The 14423-nt window shown below is 58.3% G+C and overlaps 1 protein-coding gene across 1 annotated transcript in view; it reads left to right on the top strand.

The window, feature by feature from the left end:
* The window catches only part of LOC109297939 (receptor-type tyrosine-protein phosphatase kappa-like), a 30712-nt gene extending 16666 nt beyond the window's left edge, over positions 1–14046 (top strand). The window contains exons 6-19 of the mRNA XM_019518024.1: positions 523–593; positions 2638–2674; positions 3312–3409; positions 4783–4899; positions 5684–5841; positions 5918–6053; positions 6669–6818; positions 7923–8022; positions 8719–8798; positions 9338–9472; positions 10190–10315; positions 11777–11934; positions 12061–12196; positions 12549–14046. Of these exons, the coding sequence (XP_019373569.1) occupies positions 523–593; positions 2638–2674; positions 3312–3409; positions 4783–4899; positions 5684–5841; positions 5918–6053; positions 6669–6818; positions 7923–8022; positions 8719–8798; positions 9338–9472; positions 10190–10315; positions 11777–11934; positions 12061–12196; positions 12549–12623 (1577 nt within the window). The 3' untranslated portion in view covers positions 12624–14046. The remainder of the gene's footprint in view (positions 1–522; positions 594–2637; positions 2675–3311; positions 3410–4782; positions 4900–5683; positions 5842–5917; positions 6054–6668; positions 6819–7922; positions 8023–8718; positions 8799–9337; positions 9473–10189; positions 10316–11776; positions 11935–12060; positions 12197–12548) is intronic.
* The last annotated feature ends 377 nt before the right edge of the window (positions 14047–14423 follow it).

Genomic DNA, 14423 nt, shown 5'->3' with positions numbered 1-14423 from the left:
GTTAGGGCGGCTAGGAGCTGGAACCAACTTCCAAGGGAAGTGGTGCTGGCCCCTACCCTGGGGGTCTTTAAGAAGAGGCTGGATGCCTACCTGGCTGGACTCGTTTGAGTCCCATTTCTCTTTTTGGGGTTTTTTGTTGTTCTCCCGCCCTGGCGGGGGGTCGGGCTAGAAGATCTACTAGGTCCCTTCCGACCCTTAATCTATGAATCTATGAATCTATATCCAATGACGTGCCCGTGGATGATATCTGCTGCATTTCCTTTGACTGTCTAATCAACTAACCTATGAAAACAAGCAACCAGGTCAGTTTAATATGGTGTCTTTCGGATAAACCTCTGTTGCATTTCATGCCATTTGCCTCCAGGTCTTGTTCTGTCCTTGAAACCCCCCTCTAAAGCCCTGCACGCTATTGATGTCAGGCCGGGGGCCTGCAGTTCCCAGGGCCACTTTCACCAGTGCATCCTCTCTCCTGCACATGGCTTATCTCACTGCTGACCCACTCTGTCCTCTTGTGTCTTTCAGATGATCATGCCCGAGTGGTGCTGCAATCCACTGAGCCATCATCTGATTACATCAATGCCAGCTACGTAGATGTAGGTACCTTGGGATGCGTGCGCAGCCTCTGCTTAGCCAGGAGAAGGTGCCAGGGAAGGGTCTGAGGGCACAGGGGACCTGTCTCTCTTCAGGGCAGCAATGGGGACTTGCTCCTTTCTGGTCAGCCTTTTACACCCCTGCTTTGTGGTCATCAGGGGCTGGGCAATGGCTAACACACTACAAACCCCCAGTACACCTGAGGGAGGTGTTCAAGGTTGGGCAGGCACTGGGCATGGATGATGTAGATGTAGCGATGCCTATTTTCTCCCATGGGTATTTCACGCTACCCCCCTTTGCCCAGGACTGGATGGTTTCTGACAAATGCACTCCTCCAGAGCACCCTGTGCAAGCAACACTGGGGCAGCAATCTTTGCTTGCAACCTGACTTTCTAAAGGAAAGCAGTGCTTGGGTCCAGAGAGCAGCAGGTAGGAGCTGGGGTGTTACTGGGGTGCATGCTTGCTGCTCCAGCTGCTTGCAGATGGGGGGCTGTGGGACCACGTGGCCCCTTGGGTGGTGCTGGAAGTGTTCATTTAATTTCACTGGCAGACAAAGCTTTTTGGGTAGAGGTAATATCTTTTATTAGACCAACTATTAAGTTGCAAAAAAAAAAGTTCTTTGCAAGCTTTCGGGCCTACAGGCCCTGTGGCAGAAAGCCACCTTGGTTTCTCCCCAAAAATCTCTGCCCTCTGACACTGTGATTTAAATCTCTGTGCTGTGACCATTCAATTAGGGTGGGCCCAGCACACAGGGGACCACACCCTCAGCCTGTCTCTTTAGGGAACTGGAGCTGGCTGCATTCCTGAGGGAGGGGGAACCTGCTCCCTCTGCCTACGTGACTTGCATCACTTACCTGGGTAAGGGGCTTCTACCTGGGGAGCTGGGATCTGCCCGGTAACAGGTGATACATTTCAGATTGGTTGGCTGACAGCCAACTGGGGCTGACCTCCGCTGGCCCAGGTGAATGAGGTCACAGGGGCTATATAAGTTAGGACGGGGAAGGAGGCGGTCTCTCCTCTCCGGCCATGAGGTGACGCAGCAGCCAGGCAGGGGACAGAGAAGCCTTAACATCTGAAACTGGCTCTCTCCCCCCAAACTCACGAGCTAGGAACCGCCTGCCTCCAAAGGGAAACTTCACCTGCCTTTGGAAGATGCTTGTGAGTAAGCTACTCAATCTGATTAGATATTTAGCTGGAAGTATCACAGATGCGTAATCAAAAGGCTACCACAGCCAGACTGTTTGCTCTTTAGGATTTCTAGATATTGCTCTATCCTGTACCCTAGTTTACCCTACCCCCTGTAATCAATAAAGTTCTCCTTTTTGACTGGTGTGGGAGACTTATTGAGGGGTGGGTCTAAATTATGCCTAAGAGACCCCTTAGGTCTGTGGACTAAGGGAGACTATACCTTTTTGCCTCCGGACTTGGGGAAGTACCCCAAGTGCCTGTACTGGGTTGAGTACCCATGGGACTTTAGGCCTGTGTTACCCCAAGGACACAGGGCCGTGAGACAGTCCATTCTTGGGGTGGTGGCGGCACGTTACCCCCAGACTAGCGAGTGTGCTCCGGGAGAGGTGTCGGCCGGACATAAGGCGCCCCTAGGGAGGCATTTGGAGCCTGGAAGGTGGTCGGGCGCAGGGAGGTGGGTGGCTCAACACAGGAGCACCCCCTACTGGCCCGCCTCACGTGGTGGAAACAGCGGAGGGATACGAATACCCAGCTGTGTTCCTGAGGTGGGTCTCTGCACCTGCCATAGACCCTTCATCAGGTAAAGGAGAAACTGAAGCTGTTACGAGTTCCCCAAGGTAGAAAAGAAGTCAATTTGTAAAAAGCTGTTTCATGAAAATGCAAATGCTGAATAGTTTGGGAGTCAATAGCTGGTAAGAAGCAGGTGGGTTACCTGGGGTTATCAGATGGCAAGCAGGATGTAGCGTGCCTTAGATACGATGTCAGTATTTAGTACAGGACTGGAAAATATATTCATTTAATTAATCGCATTTGTATTCATCATATGATTTGTGCTGTCCGTCTCTCTGCCTCCCACAGAGCTACAGGAGCCCCCGCTTCTTCATCGCGGCTCAGGGTGAGTGTTCCCGGGTATGGGGCCGAGGTGGGGCTGGGCACTCAGCTCAGCTCTGGGCAGCTCGCCGTCCAGTTCCCCCATTCCCAGGACATGGGGTAGCAGTGGAGGAGCTGCCAGCCCAGGGGCCCACCTACCCTCATCCCCTGGCTCCAGGCCTGGTGCAGAGGGAATGGCCAGGGGGGATGCAGGATTACCAGCTCCTTAAATGACATGCTAAAGCTAGCTACCACCCCTCCATGGTGATTTTGCACCCTGGCTTTGCTGTAGTGACTTCCCTTTGTAGACAAGCCCTGTTTATATGGGAAGGATTTTGCTTTCAGAAGCAAAATCCCAGGGTTCGTGGCCCTGGGCCAGGGGTGGGGTGAGCAGGGATGCCTGTCAGCTACAGCAATGTTGCTGCAGGGCTCTGCATGAGTGGGGGTTGCATGAGGTGGGGGGATCACTCAGGTGATGCACTGAAGAGCCGAGACTCAATGCCCTTCTGCACAGTTCATGTCGCGAGACTCTGCTCTGTCCTACCGTGAGGTCCACTGGGCTGAGCACAAGGCGAGGGTGGGGGCTTCCCACTGCCCCCCATGCCCTGCTGCCTCCAGTGTGGGGATGTCTTACTGATGTGGTGCTTTCTCCCACCCAACAGGCCCACTGCAGGGGACGGTGGAGGACTTCTGGCAGATGATCTGGCAGGAGAAGACCTCAGTCATTGTGATGTTAACTGACCTGGTGGAGCAGAATAAGGTAGAGAAGGACGGACAAGTGCAAAGTCCTGCACTTGCGATGGATCAATCCCATGCACCGGTGCAGGCGGGGTGATGGGCTGGGCAGCAGCTCTGCAGAAAAGGACCTGGGAGTGACAGTGGATGATAAACTGAACAGGAGCCGGCAGTGTGCCTTTGGTGCCAAGAAGGCGACTGGCATCCTGGGCTGCATTGGTAGGAGCGTCGCCAGCAGGTCAAGGGAAATGATTCCTCCCCTCTGTTCAGCACTGGGGAGGCCACATCTGGAGTCCTGTGTCCAGCTGCGGGCCCCCCACTGCAGAAAGGATGTGGATACATTGGAGAGAGCCCAGCGGAGGGCAATGAAAATGGTTGGGGGCTGGGGGACAGGACTGGTGAGGAGAGGAGGAGGGAAATGGGCTGATTGAGTCTGCAGAGGAGAAGACTGAGGGGGATTGAATAGCAGCCTTCAGCTCCCTGCCGGGGGGGTTGCAAGGAGGATGAAGCTGGACTGTTCTCAGTGGGGGCAGATGACAGGACAAGGAGTAATGGGCTCCAGGTGCAGCAAGGGAGGTTTAGGTTGGTTATTAGAAAAAACTTTCTCACTAGGAGGGTAGTAAAGTAGTGAAACAGACTCCCCAGAGCAGTGGTGCAGTCTCCATCCTTGGAGGTTTTGAAGCCCCGGGTAGACAAAGCCTCGGCTGGGATGATGCAGTTGGGGCTGGTCCTGCCTGCAGCAGGGGGCTGGACTAGATGTGACCCCCTGAGCTCCCTTCCACCCTCACTGTCTGCTATTCTGTGATTCAGAGGCAGATGCCTTTGAGGCCCCTGTCCCATGGGGTCAAGTCCCATGGGTCCGGGCACTTGCAGTACCTCTTGATAAAGCGCTGGCCCTTTCTGTGGGGAGGGAGGCTCCCTGCCCCCAGAGTAGACTCTTTGAGGAGGTATCTCCATCCCAGGGAGCCCACGGGGAACGGACCAACGAGACAGGGAGGAAGTCCCAGAGGGAGCAGTGGGGCAGAGCTGAAAGCGGGTTCCAGACTCTCCTCCTCTCCCCAGTGCCCTCTAGTCCTTCCCCCCATGGGGTATTTCCCCTTGTGCTAACTGTGCCCTCAGGGTAGCCCAAGGAAGCTGGCTTGTGCCATGAGGAAGCCTGGAGGGGGTCCAGGGGGTGTGCTGTGGGTAGTGCCTGCAATGCTGGCATGGCTGGGACATGCCGGGCACAGCCGAGGTCTTGGGCCCCAGCTTGCCCTTCTCAGGCCAGACCTGGCTCCATCTTGCAGGGCCATCCCAGGCTCCTTTCCCTACTCACAAGCGCTGTGGCAGCCGAATGGGGCTTGCCCGGGCCACACGCTTGCTCGTGCTAGTGCTCAGGGCTCTCCCTGCCATTGACAGACCAAGTGCGAGCAGTACTGGCCGGAGCAGGAGCAGGAGTACAGGGACTTCACAGTGACGCTCAGCAACATGAGGATGGCCACAGGCTTCATCACACGCACTTTCCGCCTGCAGAAGGTGAGTTCAGCAGGGCAGAGAAAGTGCAGGGGGCCAAGTCACCCCCGGCATGGGATGTCCTTTCGCGTCACGGATGCAGCAAGGCTGCCCTGCCCTTTCTGGGAGATGCCGGGCAGAGGGGACTCTGCAGGCCCAGGGTGAGCTTCATCACTTGTTTCGCTGGAGCATGGGGCAAGCACCCTGAGGCTCACACAGGGGTGCTGCCGCTGGCTGGGTCCCCAGAAATGCCCTGCAATGGCCAATGGTGCAGATGCTGAGATGAAAAGCACCCTGGAAGATGGGGTTTGGGGGCTCTGTGTAGGGTCTGTCTAGAGAAAGGACCCCCCTCAGTGTCACCTGTCCCAGCCATTACCTGCAACCCCCCGGGTATCACCTGGCTCAGCCCCAGCCTGATGCGAGAGCTGTTTCTGAGCCTGCTCCAAGGCTCTCACAACTTTCCTGGAGCAGGCCCGGCCGTCTCAGCCAGTGCAGGATGTCATCTGGGTACTGTTGGCTATGTGGATGCAAAGCACTGTCATTAGTCTGGCTGGACTCAGAAGCAGGCTGGCCTCAGCTTGCCGGTCTTACCCCTCCCCTCATCTCTGCCGTCCTCGTTAGGAGCTATGGCAGCTTAGTGGTCTCTGAGCACTGGGATCCCAGCACTGGCCTGGGGGGACATTGGCCTCAGAGGGGGTCCTGCATGCTGGTGGATCCTTCGCCACTGCTGGCTCCTGCATCCTCAGTTCCCTGGGCAGACCCCTGAGATGGTTTCCCCCCGCACAACCCATGCTCCATTTTCTTGCAGGCGGGCTGTCCCCTTCCGAGACTCGTGGAGCAGCTCCATTACCAGTTGTGGCCAGACCACGGTGTGCCCCGAAACCCAGCCCAGCTCCTGCATCTCGTGGAGATAGTGAACAAGAGGGTGTCGGAGGCCTCTGGTGGCCCCGTGGTGGTGCACTGCAGGTACCGGTGGGGGCTCCCGGGGGGCCAGGGGCCAGGTCCCCCAACAAGCTCCTGACTCTCTCTCCCCGGTTTTCAGTGCAGGGATCGGCCGCACAGGCACCTTCATCGCTCTGGACTCCCTCCTGAAGATGGCCAGGGCCGAGGGCAAGGTGGACGTCTTCCAGTGCGTGCAGAAGCTGCGGGAGCGGCGGGTCAGCATGGTGCAAACTAAGGTGAGGGCGGCGCCTGCTCCAGGCCAGCTTGTCCGGCAGGCAGCAGAGTCTGGGGGGTCAAGCCCCATCCACTGCATGGCCCCCGGGGCGAGGGGTCCCTGGAACAAGGGGTTCCTTCCTGCTCTCCAGGGACCTCCTGCAACCTGGCAGGTGCTGTCTGTGTAACACCCTCCCTGGCCAACAACCTCAGCTCTGATCCCGGCTGGGTGCTCAGCTCCCCCAGGACCCTCGGCCTGGATCTGCCAGTGTCCCGGCTGCATGGGGTTGTTCACCAGCAAGCTCACCCCCATTGTGCTGGATGACTGGGGGGTCCTGGATCCCTTTGCCAGGCTCCAGTCCCCCTAGGTTTGTCTGCTCCACATCTGTACCACACTTTAATACCTGGCGGGCACTTGGAGCTGCACTGGCAGGGGCCTGGGGATGAGCTTAGGACACCACAGGAAATTTTCAAGGGTATGGGGCAAAGCATGGCATGGGGGAAGGGGAAGGCTCTGAGGGTCTGGAGGGTACGCTGTGCCTGGATCCTCTGTCTGCTCAGGCTGCCCCACCACGTTGGGGTGACGCCTGGGTGCCAGCAGGCTGGAGCAGGGCCGTGACATGGTGTTACCCTTGCAGGAGCAGTACGCCTTCCTGTACGAGGTGCTGCTGGAAGGGCTGGTGTGCAGCAACACGGGGGTCCCAGTGGAGAGCTTCTGCAGCCACATCAGCCACCTCAAGGAGCTCGACCCCCAGACGCAGACCAGCAGGCTCATGCAGGAGTTCAAGGTACCAGGGGACCGAGGGAGGAGCAGGGGTTGAGCCCCCCGCATGGCACCACTGGGTTTTCCTCCTAGGGCGGACAGACTTGCTGTGGGGCATCGACAACCCGCTACTTTCAGAGCCTCCGTTTTTCTGTCTGCAGTCTGGGAGCAGCATTCACATGCACCCTGGTGCTTCGGCATCTCACCGCTCAGGCCTGCTCTCCAGAGAGTCCTTCCTTTGGGCTCTCGCCCTCTATAGCAACCTAGTCCATGTCCTGCACCCCACACCGTCACCTCATGGATTTCCTGGCCCCAAATGAGCCATCCACAGGGCTTGTAGTACCCCATGCACCTCTCTGGGTTAAATCAGTCCCCAGGCATCCCATGGGCTTTGCTTTGCCTGCGGGGCTTGTTAGCCCAAATACATGTGAACAAGACATAGGCTATGCATGCCCTTGGAGTGCCCTCCTGGCTCCCAGTCCGGCTGCCTCGGGCCGTGCTGCCTCAGCTCCTACAACCAGGAGTCCACTCGATCAAAGTCATGTCCCTCCAGCCCTAACCCTCCTCCTCAATTTTATCCCAGCTCTGGCCTTCCTGATGCCTGTTCGCTGTTCACAGCCGAACATCCAGCTTCTGCCGCCTGTGGCAGGCATCTCCTTCCTCTGCCAGCTCCGGGTCCAAGTGCCTTGCTCTCCCCTGGCAGCTGGGCTTATAGTCCTGCCCCTTCTGGCCTATTCAGTAATGGGATCAGGGTGCTCCCGAGACCTTTTATCACTGCAGAGATCCTGCTGTTGAGCTGGTGCTTTTGCTGTAAGCCGGGACCCTGCGCTCCCCCAGACCTGGCCTGGCCAAGCAGGAAACAGGCTCAAGCATCTCTGGGCTGAGCAGGGTCCAGGGCTGCTCCCAGAGCCTGGGGCTCTCCAGACGTTGTGCACGACATTTCCTTTCCCCCTCACTGCTGCTGGGGCCCAGCCCAAGAAGCAAGTAGGACCCGCTTGTGAAATGAGCCCCTCTGCCCATCATCTCTGGCTCAGGGATGCATCTCTGGTGTCACCAAATTACGGGCAGGCCTGAGGGGTGGGGGTTTAGCCGGGACCTGGGAGCTGACTCGGCTGCCCTGTCCCCTCAGGCACTGCAGAAGTTCTCCGAGCTGTTCCAGCTCTCCGCGTGCAGAGAGGCCGAGAAGCCCAGCAACCAGCCCAAGAACCGCAAGCTGACCATCCTGCCAGGTGCCGCAGGGCCGGGCTGGTGGGGGGCCACACTCCGGCGTGCAGGGGTCCTGCTTTTTGAGCCCTCCCTCCTAGGTCTCAGCATTGTTGCCCCCCAGCCCTCTTGGGCTTTGCAGTAGGGTCTGTCCACAGACTGCAGCCAGTCCCCCCCAGCCCCTTCAAGTGCAGCTGGGGGGGATTGCCCACCCTGTGCAACCCAGAGGGTCAGACTGGATGAGATATAATGGTCCCTTCTGGGCTTGAAATGTGCAACTCCAGGGGTCTCGCTGCACCCTGGGGAGCTTCTTTTCCAACTCAAATTCTCCATGTTTTGGGGTTTGTTTTTTCATCCCAAGCACCTTCACCTAATGAGGCTTTCCTGGGCCTGCTGGGGCAGGGGCATCTCCAGTAGCGCTCCGTGCCAGCACCGGAGGCTGGCAGCATGGAGCAGAGGGCACGGTCCCTAGGGCAGCTGCAGCCTTCCCCAGGGCTCGTACCACCAGCACTGCCACCCCAGCCTGCTCCACGGGGGCTGAGGGATGCAGTGCCAATGGTGGCTGCTCCTCTCATTTTGTCCTGTGTATCCTCCAAGGAGGGGCCCTTGGGCGCTGAACCTGGATACCGGGGCTTCTCCACCAAAGCCTTTGGCTCCTGATTTCAAGCTTTCTGTAGCCATCTGGCTCATGCCCTGACTTTCTCTGCCCTTTCCTCTCCCAGCGGATCGCAGCCGCCCCATCCTGATGTCCTCCCTGAAACTGGACGGCTCGCCAGGCTACATCAACGCAGTCTTTGTCAGCGTAAGGCTCCAGACCCCTGTGTCCTGTCCAGGTGCCAGGAGATCCCATTGGCCCCAGCCCCAGGGCAGGAGCAGCCCCTCCAGTCTGTTTGCCCAGGCTTTGTCTGCTCTGCTTCAAAACGCTGCAGCAGCCTGGTTCTCCGTCTGTCTCCACCCTGGGTGCTAGGAAAGAGCCCCTGAGGATCAGGCTAAATGCTCCCAGAGCCCTGCCCAGCTCCCCAAGCCGTACCCCAGCATGCAGCCGCTGCAGCCGAGCTGTCCCCCTCTGCAAGCAATTCAGTTTAGCCCCGGTATGGGGGAGAGAAGGGGCATGGGTTTGGCTCCTAGCTGCTCTGAAGTGGGGTTTGTGTATCCCAAGTTAGTGCAGCCCCCGGGGCTTGGATCTGGGCCCCCTGGCTTGTATCCCTTTGACCTGCACAGATAGGCTGGACTGAGCAGAGCAGCACGGTCAGGGCAGGACATGGGGTTGAAGGACCTATGCAATGCTCTGCTCTGGCGGTGGCTGCACCCGGTCTGTCTGTCTGTCTATCCATCATGCAGACGTACGCTGAAGACGACCGTGTGATCGTCACCCAGCTGCCGCTCAAGGAGACGGTGGTGGACTTCTGGGCTCTGCTTTGGGACTACACCTGCACCTCGCTGGTCCTACTGAATCGGATCGAGGAGCTGGACCAGGTCAGCTTTGCATGTGGGCTCATCTGTGGGCTGCCAGCACCAGGGCCGGGGAGTTCAGGGCAAGGCCCTGAGATGCTTCACTGGGTGTTGGGGAAGCTGCTAGAGCATCCTTGTGGGCTCCCAGTGGGCTTGGGCTGAACTTGGGGGTGGCAGTCACCCTGCACATACACACAGAGAGTTTCTTTCCCTGACACGGGGCTTGACTGCCTCTAGATCCTCACTGCAACCCCCCACCTCTGTCTTTCCAAGCAGCATCCCAGGAGGTGGGACTGGACCCTCTTTCTGCTTGGCTCTCTGGGGGTGTGCAAGGCCAGGTGACAGCAGCGGGATGGTGTGAGCGTGCTGGCACCCGTGTGTGTGCAGTGAGGGTATGGGGGGTGCGACCCTTCACCAGTGTCTGCGTGGGGGCTTTGCTACATACATCTCTCCCTGTCCCATCTGCAGCACCGGGAGTGTCAGTGTTTGTCTGCAGCTGTGTGTGTGTGTGTGTGTGTGTGTGTGTGTGTGTACAGATGCATGGAAAGCTGGCAGAAAATACATAGGTGTAGATATGTGTACATGCATGAGATGCCCCCCTCTCTGCTGAGGCCTGTGTGTGGACACAGGTGTGGATGTGCATGTGCTTGGGTGTCTTTTAATGGTGCTGTGTGCATCCCACCTGTGTGCACACACACATATGCATGTGCCCACGTGCGTTCACGTCTGGTCTCTCCCCAGACCTACCTGGAGTTCTGGCCCAGTCACGGAGAGTCCACCTACGGCCGTTTCCAAGTCACGCTGATCTCAGAGGAGCTGGGAGCTGGCTTCACCATCCGGACACTTGCCGTAGCCAACAAGCAGCAGGTAGGGCCTAGACACATGCCAGACTGGGGCCTTCTGCCCTCTCAGCTATCCCAGAAGAACTGGTTGTCCCAGCTGGGAATCCAGAGAGACCCAGACCCAGCTCAGTCAGGGCTGGGGGCTGAGCTGGACACAAAAATCAGAGGGCGATGCCAGCACTGGCACTTGTCAGAAGCAGAGAATCACAGACAAGGAGGGGTGAAGGGACCTTGGGAGGATGCATCTAGTCCAGCCCCCTGCTCAAAGCAGGACCAGCCCCAACTACATCATCCCAGACAAGGCTTTGTCATGTCAGATCTTAAAAACCTCCAACGATGGAGACTTCCCAGCCTCTCCAGTGTTTTACTACCCTCCTCATGAGAGTTCTTCCTAATATCACCCTAAACCCCTCTTTCTGTGACTTGAGCCCACTGCTCCTTGTCCTGTCGTCTGCCCCCACTGAGACCAGTCCAGCTCCATCCTCTTTGCAGCCCCTCTGCAGGGAGGTGAAGGCTGCTATCGAATCCCCCTCGGTCTTCTCTTCTGCAGACTCAATCAGCCCATTTCCCTCAGCCTCTCCTCACCAGTCATGTCCCCCAGCCCACAACCATTTTCATTGCCCTCCGCTGGACTTCCTCCAATGTGTCCACATCCTTTCTGAGGTGGGGGGCCACAGCTGGACACAGGCCTCCAGATGTGGCCTCCCCAGTGCAGAATTATCAGAGCTACCAGCTCCTTGTCATGCCACTGTTGCACTAACCAAAGGCAGCATTTCTGTGCACCCATGTCGCTTCGTGCAACTCGAGCGAACACTCAGATCATTTGACATTTGCTAAACGCTCTGCGGAGGTAAACAATGTCACAAATGAAAGCTGGTCTCATTCACCTTCCCAGGCCAGTTCTGTGATGCTCTAAGCAGTGTCCAGGAAAGAGCAAGCTGGACCATTTATAACAACAAGTTTTTAATAGCGGTCCTTTCATCCAGACACATCTGGAAGGCAATGAGCCCCAGATGAATATACACATTGGGACGGTCTGCATAGGGGCGATGCTGCTTCAGGCAGGGGTTGGACTAGATGTGACCCCAGAGGTCCCTTCCAGCCCCACTTCTCGTGACACTGTGACTGGTCTGGGTAGAGCCAGGCTGCTGTGGCCAGGTGCTGCGGGGCACTGTTGTAGGGACAGCACTGTCATTCAGATGCCAGCTGTTCCCCAGCCCCGTCATCTCCCCAGAGTGAGGCTTTTTCAAGTGGAGCATCGCTGCCTTGTGAGCTCAGCATCTGGATCTCGCGAGTCCTCAGGGGTGGAGACAGGGCCTGGGTGGGCATGTGGAAGGGGCATGATGTTCCCATGGTGGGGAAGTCATGCCCAGCCTTGGGGCAGCCTCCCCATGGCTGGTGATGGGGATAGACCTCCCCTGTGTTGTCCCAGCGGTCCCTTCCCTGCCCAGATCCCATTCCTGTCTCACTGCCCTCTTCTCCCCAGCCCAAGAAGGCCATGCTGGAGGTCAAGTTCTGGCAGCTGGACGACTGGCCCATGCAGCAGGAGCTCCCGCCATGCCCGGCCACCATCATCAGCTTGCTGGGGGAGGTGGAGAGGACCCAGCGCCAGAACCAGGACAGCCACGTGCTTGTCACCTGCTGGTGAGCAGGGGCTCTGGAAGGGCCCAGAGCCCATCAGTTCCCACCCCGGGCCCCGTGGGTGGCCACGAGGAGACCCCTCAGGTGAGCCCCAGTCCCCGTGACCTATCCTGCTGCTTCCCTCCTCAGGGACGGTGCCAGCCGGTGCGGGCTCTTCTGCGCCGCTGGCTTCCTGTGCGAGCAGATCCGCAGCGAGGGGCTGGTGGACGTGTCCCAGGCCGTCAGGATGCTGAAGCGGCAGCGGTGGCAGCTGGTCAAGGATGTGGTAAGTGCTTGTCCCCCACCCAGGACCCACTGCTCCAGCCACACCGCCCCAGGCCTTTCCTCCCGGGAGCAGCAGCATCTGCAGGGAGAGGGAAATAGCTCTTCTTAAGGGCTCTGGGGAAACGAGGTCTGTGGCTTATGGGATACAGGGTCACCGGGCACAGCCCAAATGCTGTGGCCGACTCCTGGCCTGGCAAGAGGCAAAGCCCTGAGCGCACAGGTCTACGCAGTCATGGATCCATGGCAGGGGGCTGGAGGAGTCTCTGTGTCTGGAGGAGCAAGGCCAGGCTGGCAGCCCTGGGGGAGCTGTGCCTGGGTGATGGGGGGTCTCACCCGTGCTCCTCTCCCTGCAGAATCAGTACGAGTTTTGCTACAAGCTCGCCCTCAGCTACCTGGACTCCTTTAAGATCTATGGGAACTTCAAGTAGTGGCCGCCTGGGGCCAGGACCTGTTGTTGCTGCTTCTTCTGACAACTCTGTCAGTGATGGGGACCACGGACCCCCTCAGGAGCCGTTCCACCTCTGTGTTGTGCCCACAAATGGACTGGGAGCCTTGTGTTTTGTTCGTATGAAAACGTGGGCAGTAGCAGACCTGGAGCTGCAGCTCATGTTGGGGGAACGGGGCAGCCAGGCTCGCTGCTCCAGCCCCAGAGACCAGAAGGGAACTCTCTCCACTGCCTGCAACGAGGACGGGAAGCGGGGCTGCCTGCCTGCCCCAGAGATGGGGGGACACAGCACCCTCCTGCAGTCCACGCTCTCCGTCTGGCTGGGCAGGAGCCTAGGACATGGGGTCTTTTCCGTGCTCAGTCGTGTCCTCTCTTACTTCACTTCCGCCCTGTTGTTTCTGACCTACCCCTGCCAGCAAGCTTGTGCTGGCTCCTGGATACGGCACTGCCAGGCCCTCTCCTCCATGAAGCAGCCAGTGCCTGTGGGGTGGCAGACACTGTGTGGAGCAGGCTCGGCTGGCACCGCACCAAGACTAAGTGAACTCAACACTAGGATGGGCCCAGGGTGCTCTATGTTGCACCAGTAAAATCTTTTAATTGGTATGGTCTGCCTCCTTCCAGCACTCTCCCGTGGCCCCATGTCTATCCTCTGTGACCTCCTGGTGCCTGCCCTGGGGGCATTGGGAATCCAGCTGTGGTCCCAGGTTGGGGACAGGAAAGAGCAGGTCAGAGCTGGGGGAACCATCCCTGCTGTATGTCTGGGACCCTTTTAGCCTGGCCACTGTTGTGTGACTCACTGCAGGGTCTGTCCTAGCATCCCTGGGATGGACCCAAACTTCCAACACAGGTGCACACAGTGCACACAACCCCCCAGGGCCACATGTTGCTGCAGCCCTGTGCCAGCATCACCTCCTTTCTGAAGGGCCCCTCTGTGCAGAGGTGTGGGGCAGCAAGTGTCAGTGCTGAGCTGCAAAGCTGGTCCAGAGGCCTCTGCTTGTCCCACCTTGGTCTGCAGAGCAGAGAGGGTCACCATGCCTGGCCAGCTGGGCTGTGGCTGGGGCCTTCAGGGCCAAGGCAGGGACACCACCACGGGCAGCTCCAGGCACTAGTAGCAGAGGGCTCTGGATCCCGCTGTAGGGAGTAGGCTTTAGATGGCATTTCCTACAACACTCTCACAAGCAATCTAAGGAAGTCCAGGTTGGAAGAATGGACTATAAAGTGGATAGAAAACTGGCTGGATCGTCAGGCTCTGAAAAGTTTGATGTTGAGGTGGCAGCTGGTATCAGGTGGAGTGCCCCAGGGACCGGTTTTACTTAATATCTCCATCTGTGATCTGGGCATGGTGGTGGTTGGAGGTGTGCACCAGTTTCCTACCTGGTAGGAACAGTTGCAGGACCAGCCCAGCCCAGCTCAGCTCAGCCCAGGGGAGGAGGTGCCAGGGCTCTGTCTGCACAGGCATGGGCTGGAGGCCGCAGCACCATTGCACTAGGGGCCACATTCCACCCCCAAACTGCTCCTGTCCCTGCCACAACCCCCAGAAGCCATTGGGGCTCAGCAGAGTGGGCCTGAGACATACCCAGGACCAACCCGGAGAGCATGACCACCAGAAGTAGAACCCCAGTGGCCAACACCAGTGGAATAGCCATGGCCACGTACCCCAGTGTGATCCCTGTATGCTCGGACTCCAGGTTCCCTGCAATGCACAGACCCAAGGTCCTGTCGCAGCCAGTTACAAGGGGCTGCAGGCTACTTCCAGCCTTGTCAGGTGTCCCATGGGGCAGAG

The sequence above is a fragment of the Gavialis gangeticus genome, unplaced genomic scaffold (assembly GCF_001723915.1).
Source record: "Gavialis gangeticus isolate Ggan-Ray unplaced genomic scaffold, GavGan_comp1, whole genome shotgun sequence".
Classification (NCBI taxonomy): Eukaryota; Metazoa; Chordata; order Crocodylia; family Gavialidae; genus Gavialis; species Gavialis gangeticus.
The sequence above is the reverse complement of the archived record's forward strand: the minus strand, read 5'-3'. Positions and strand labels throughout refer to the sequence as shown.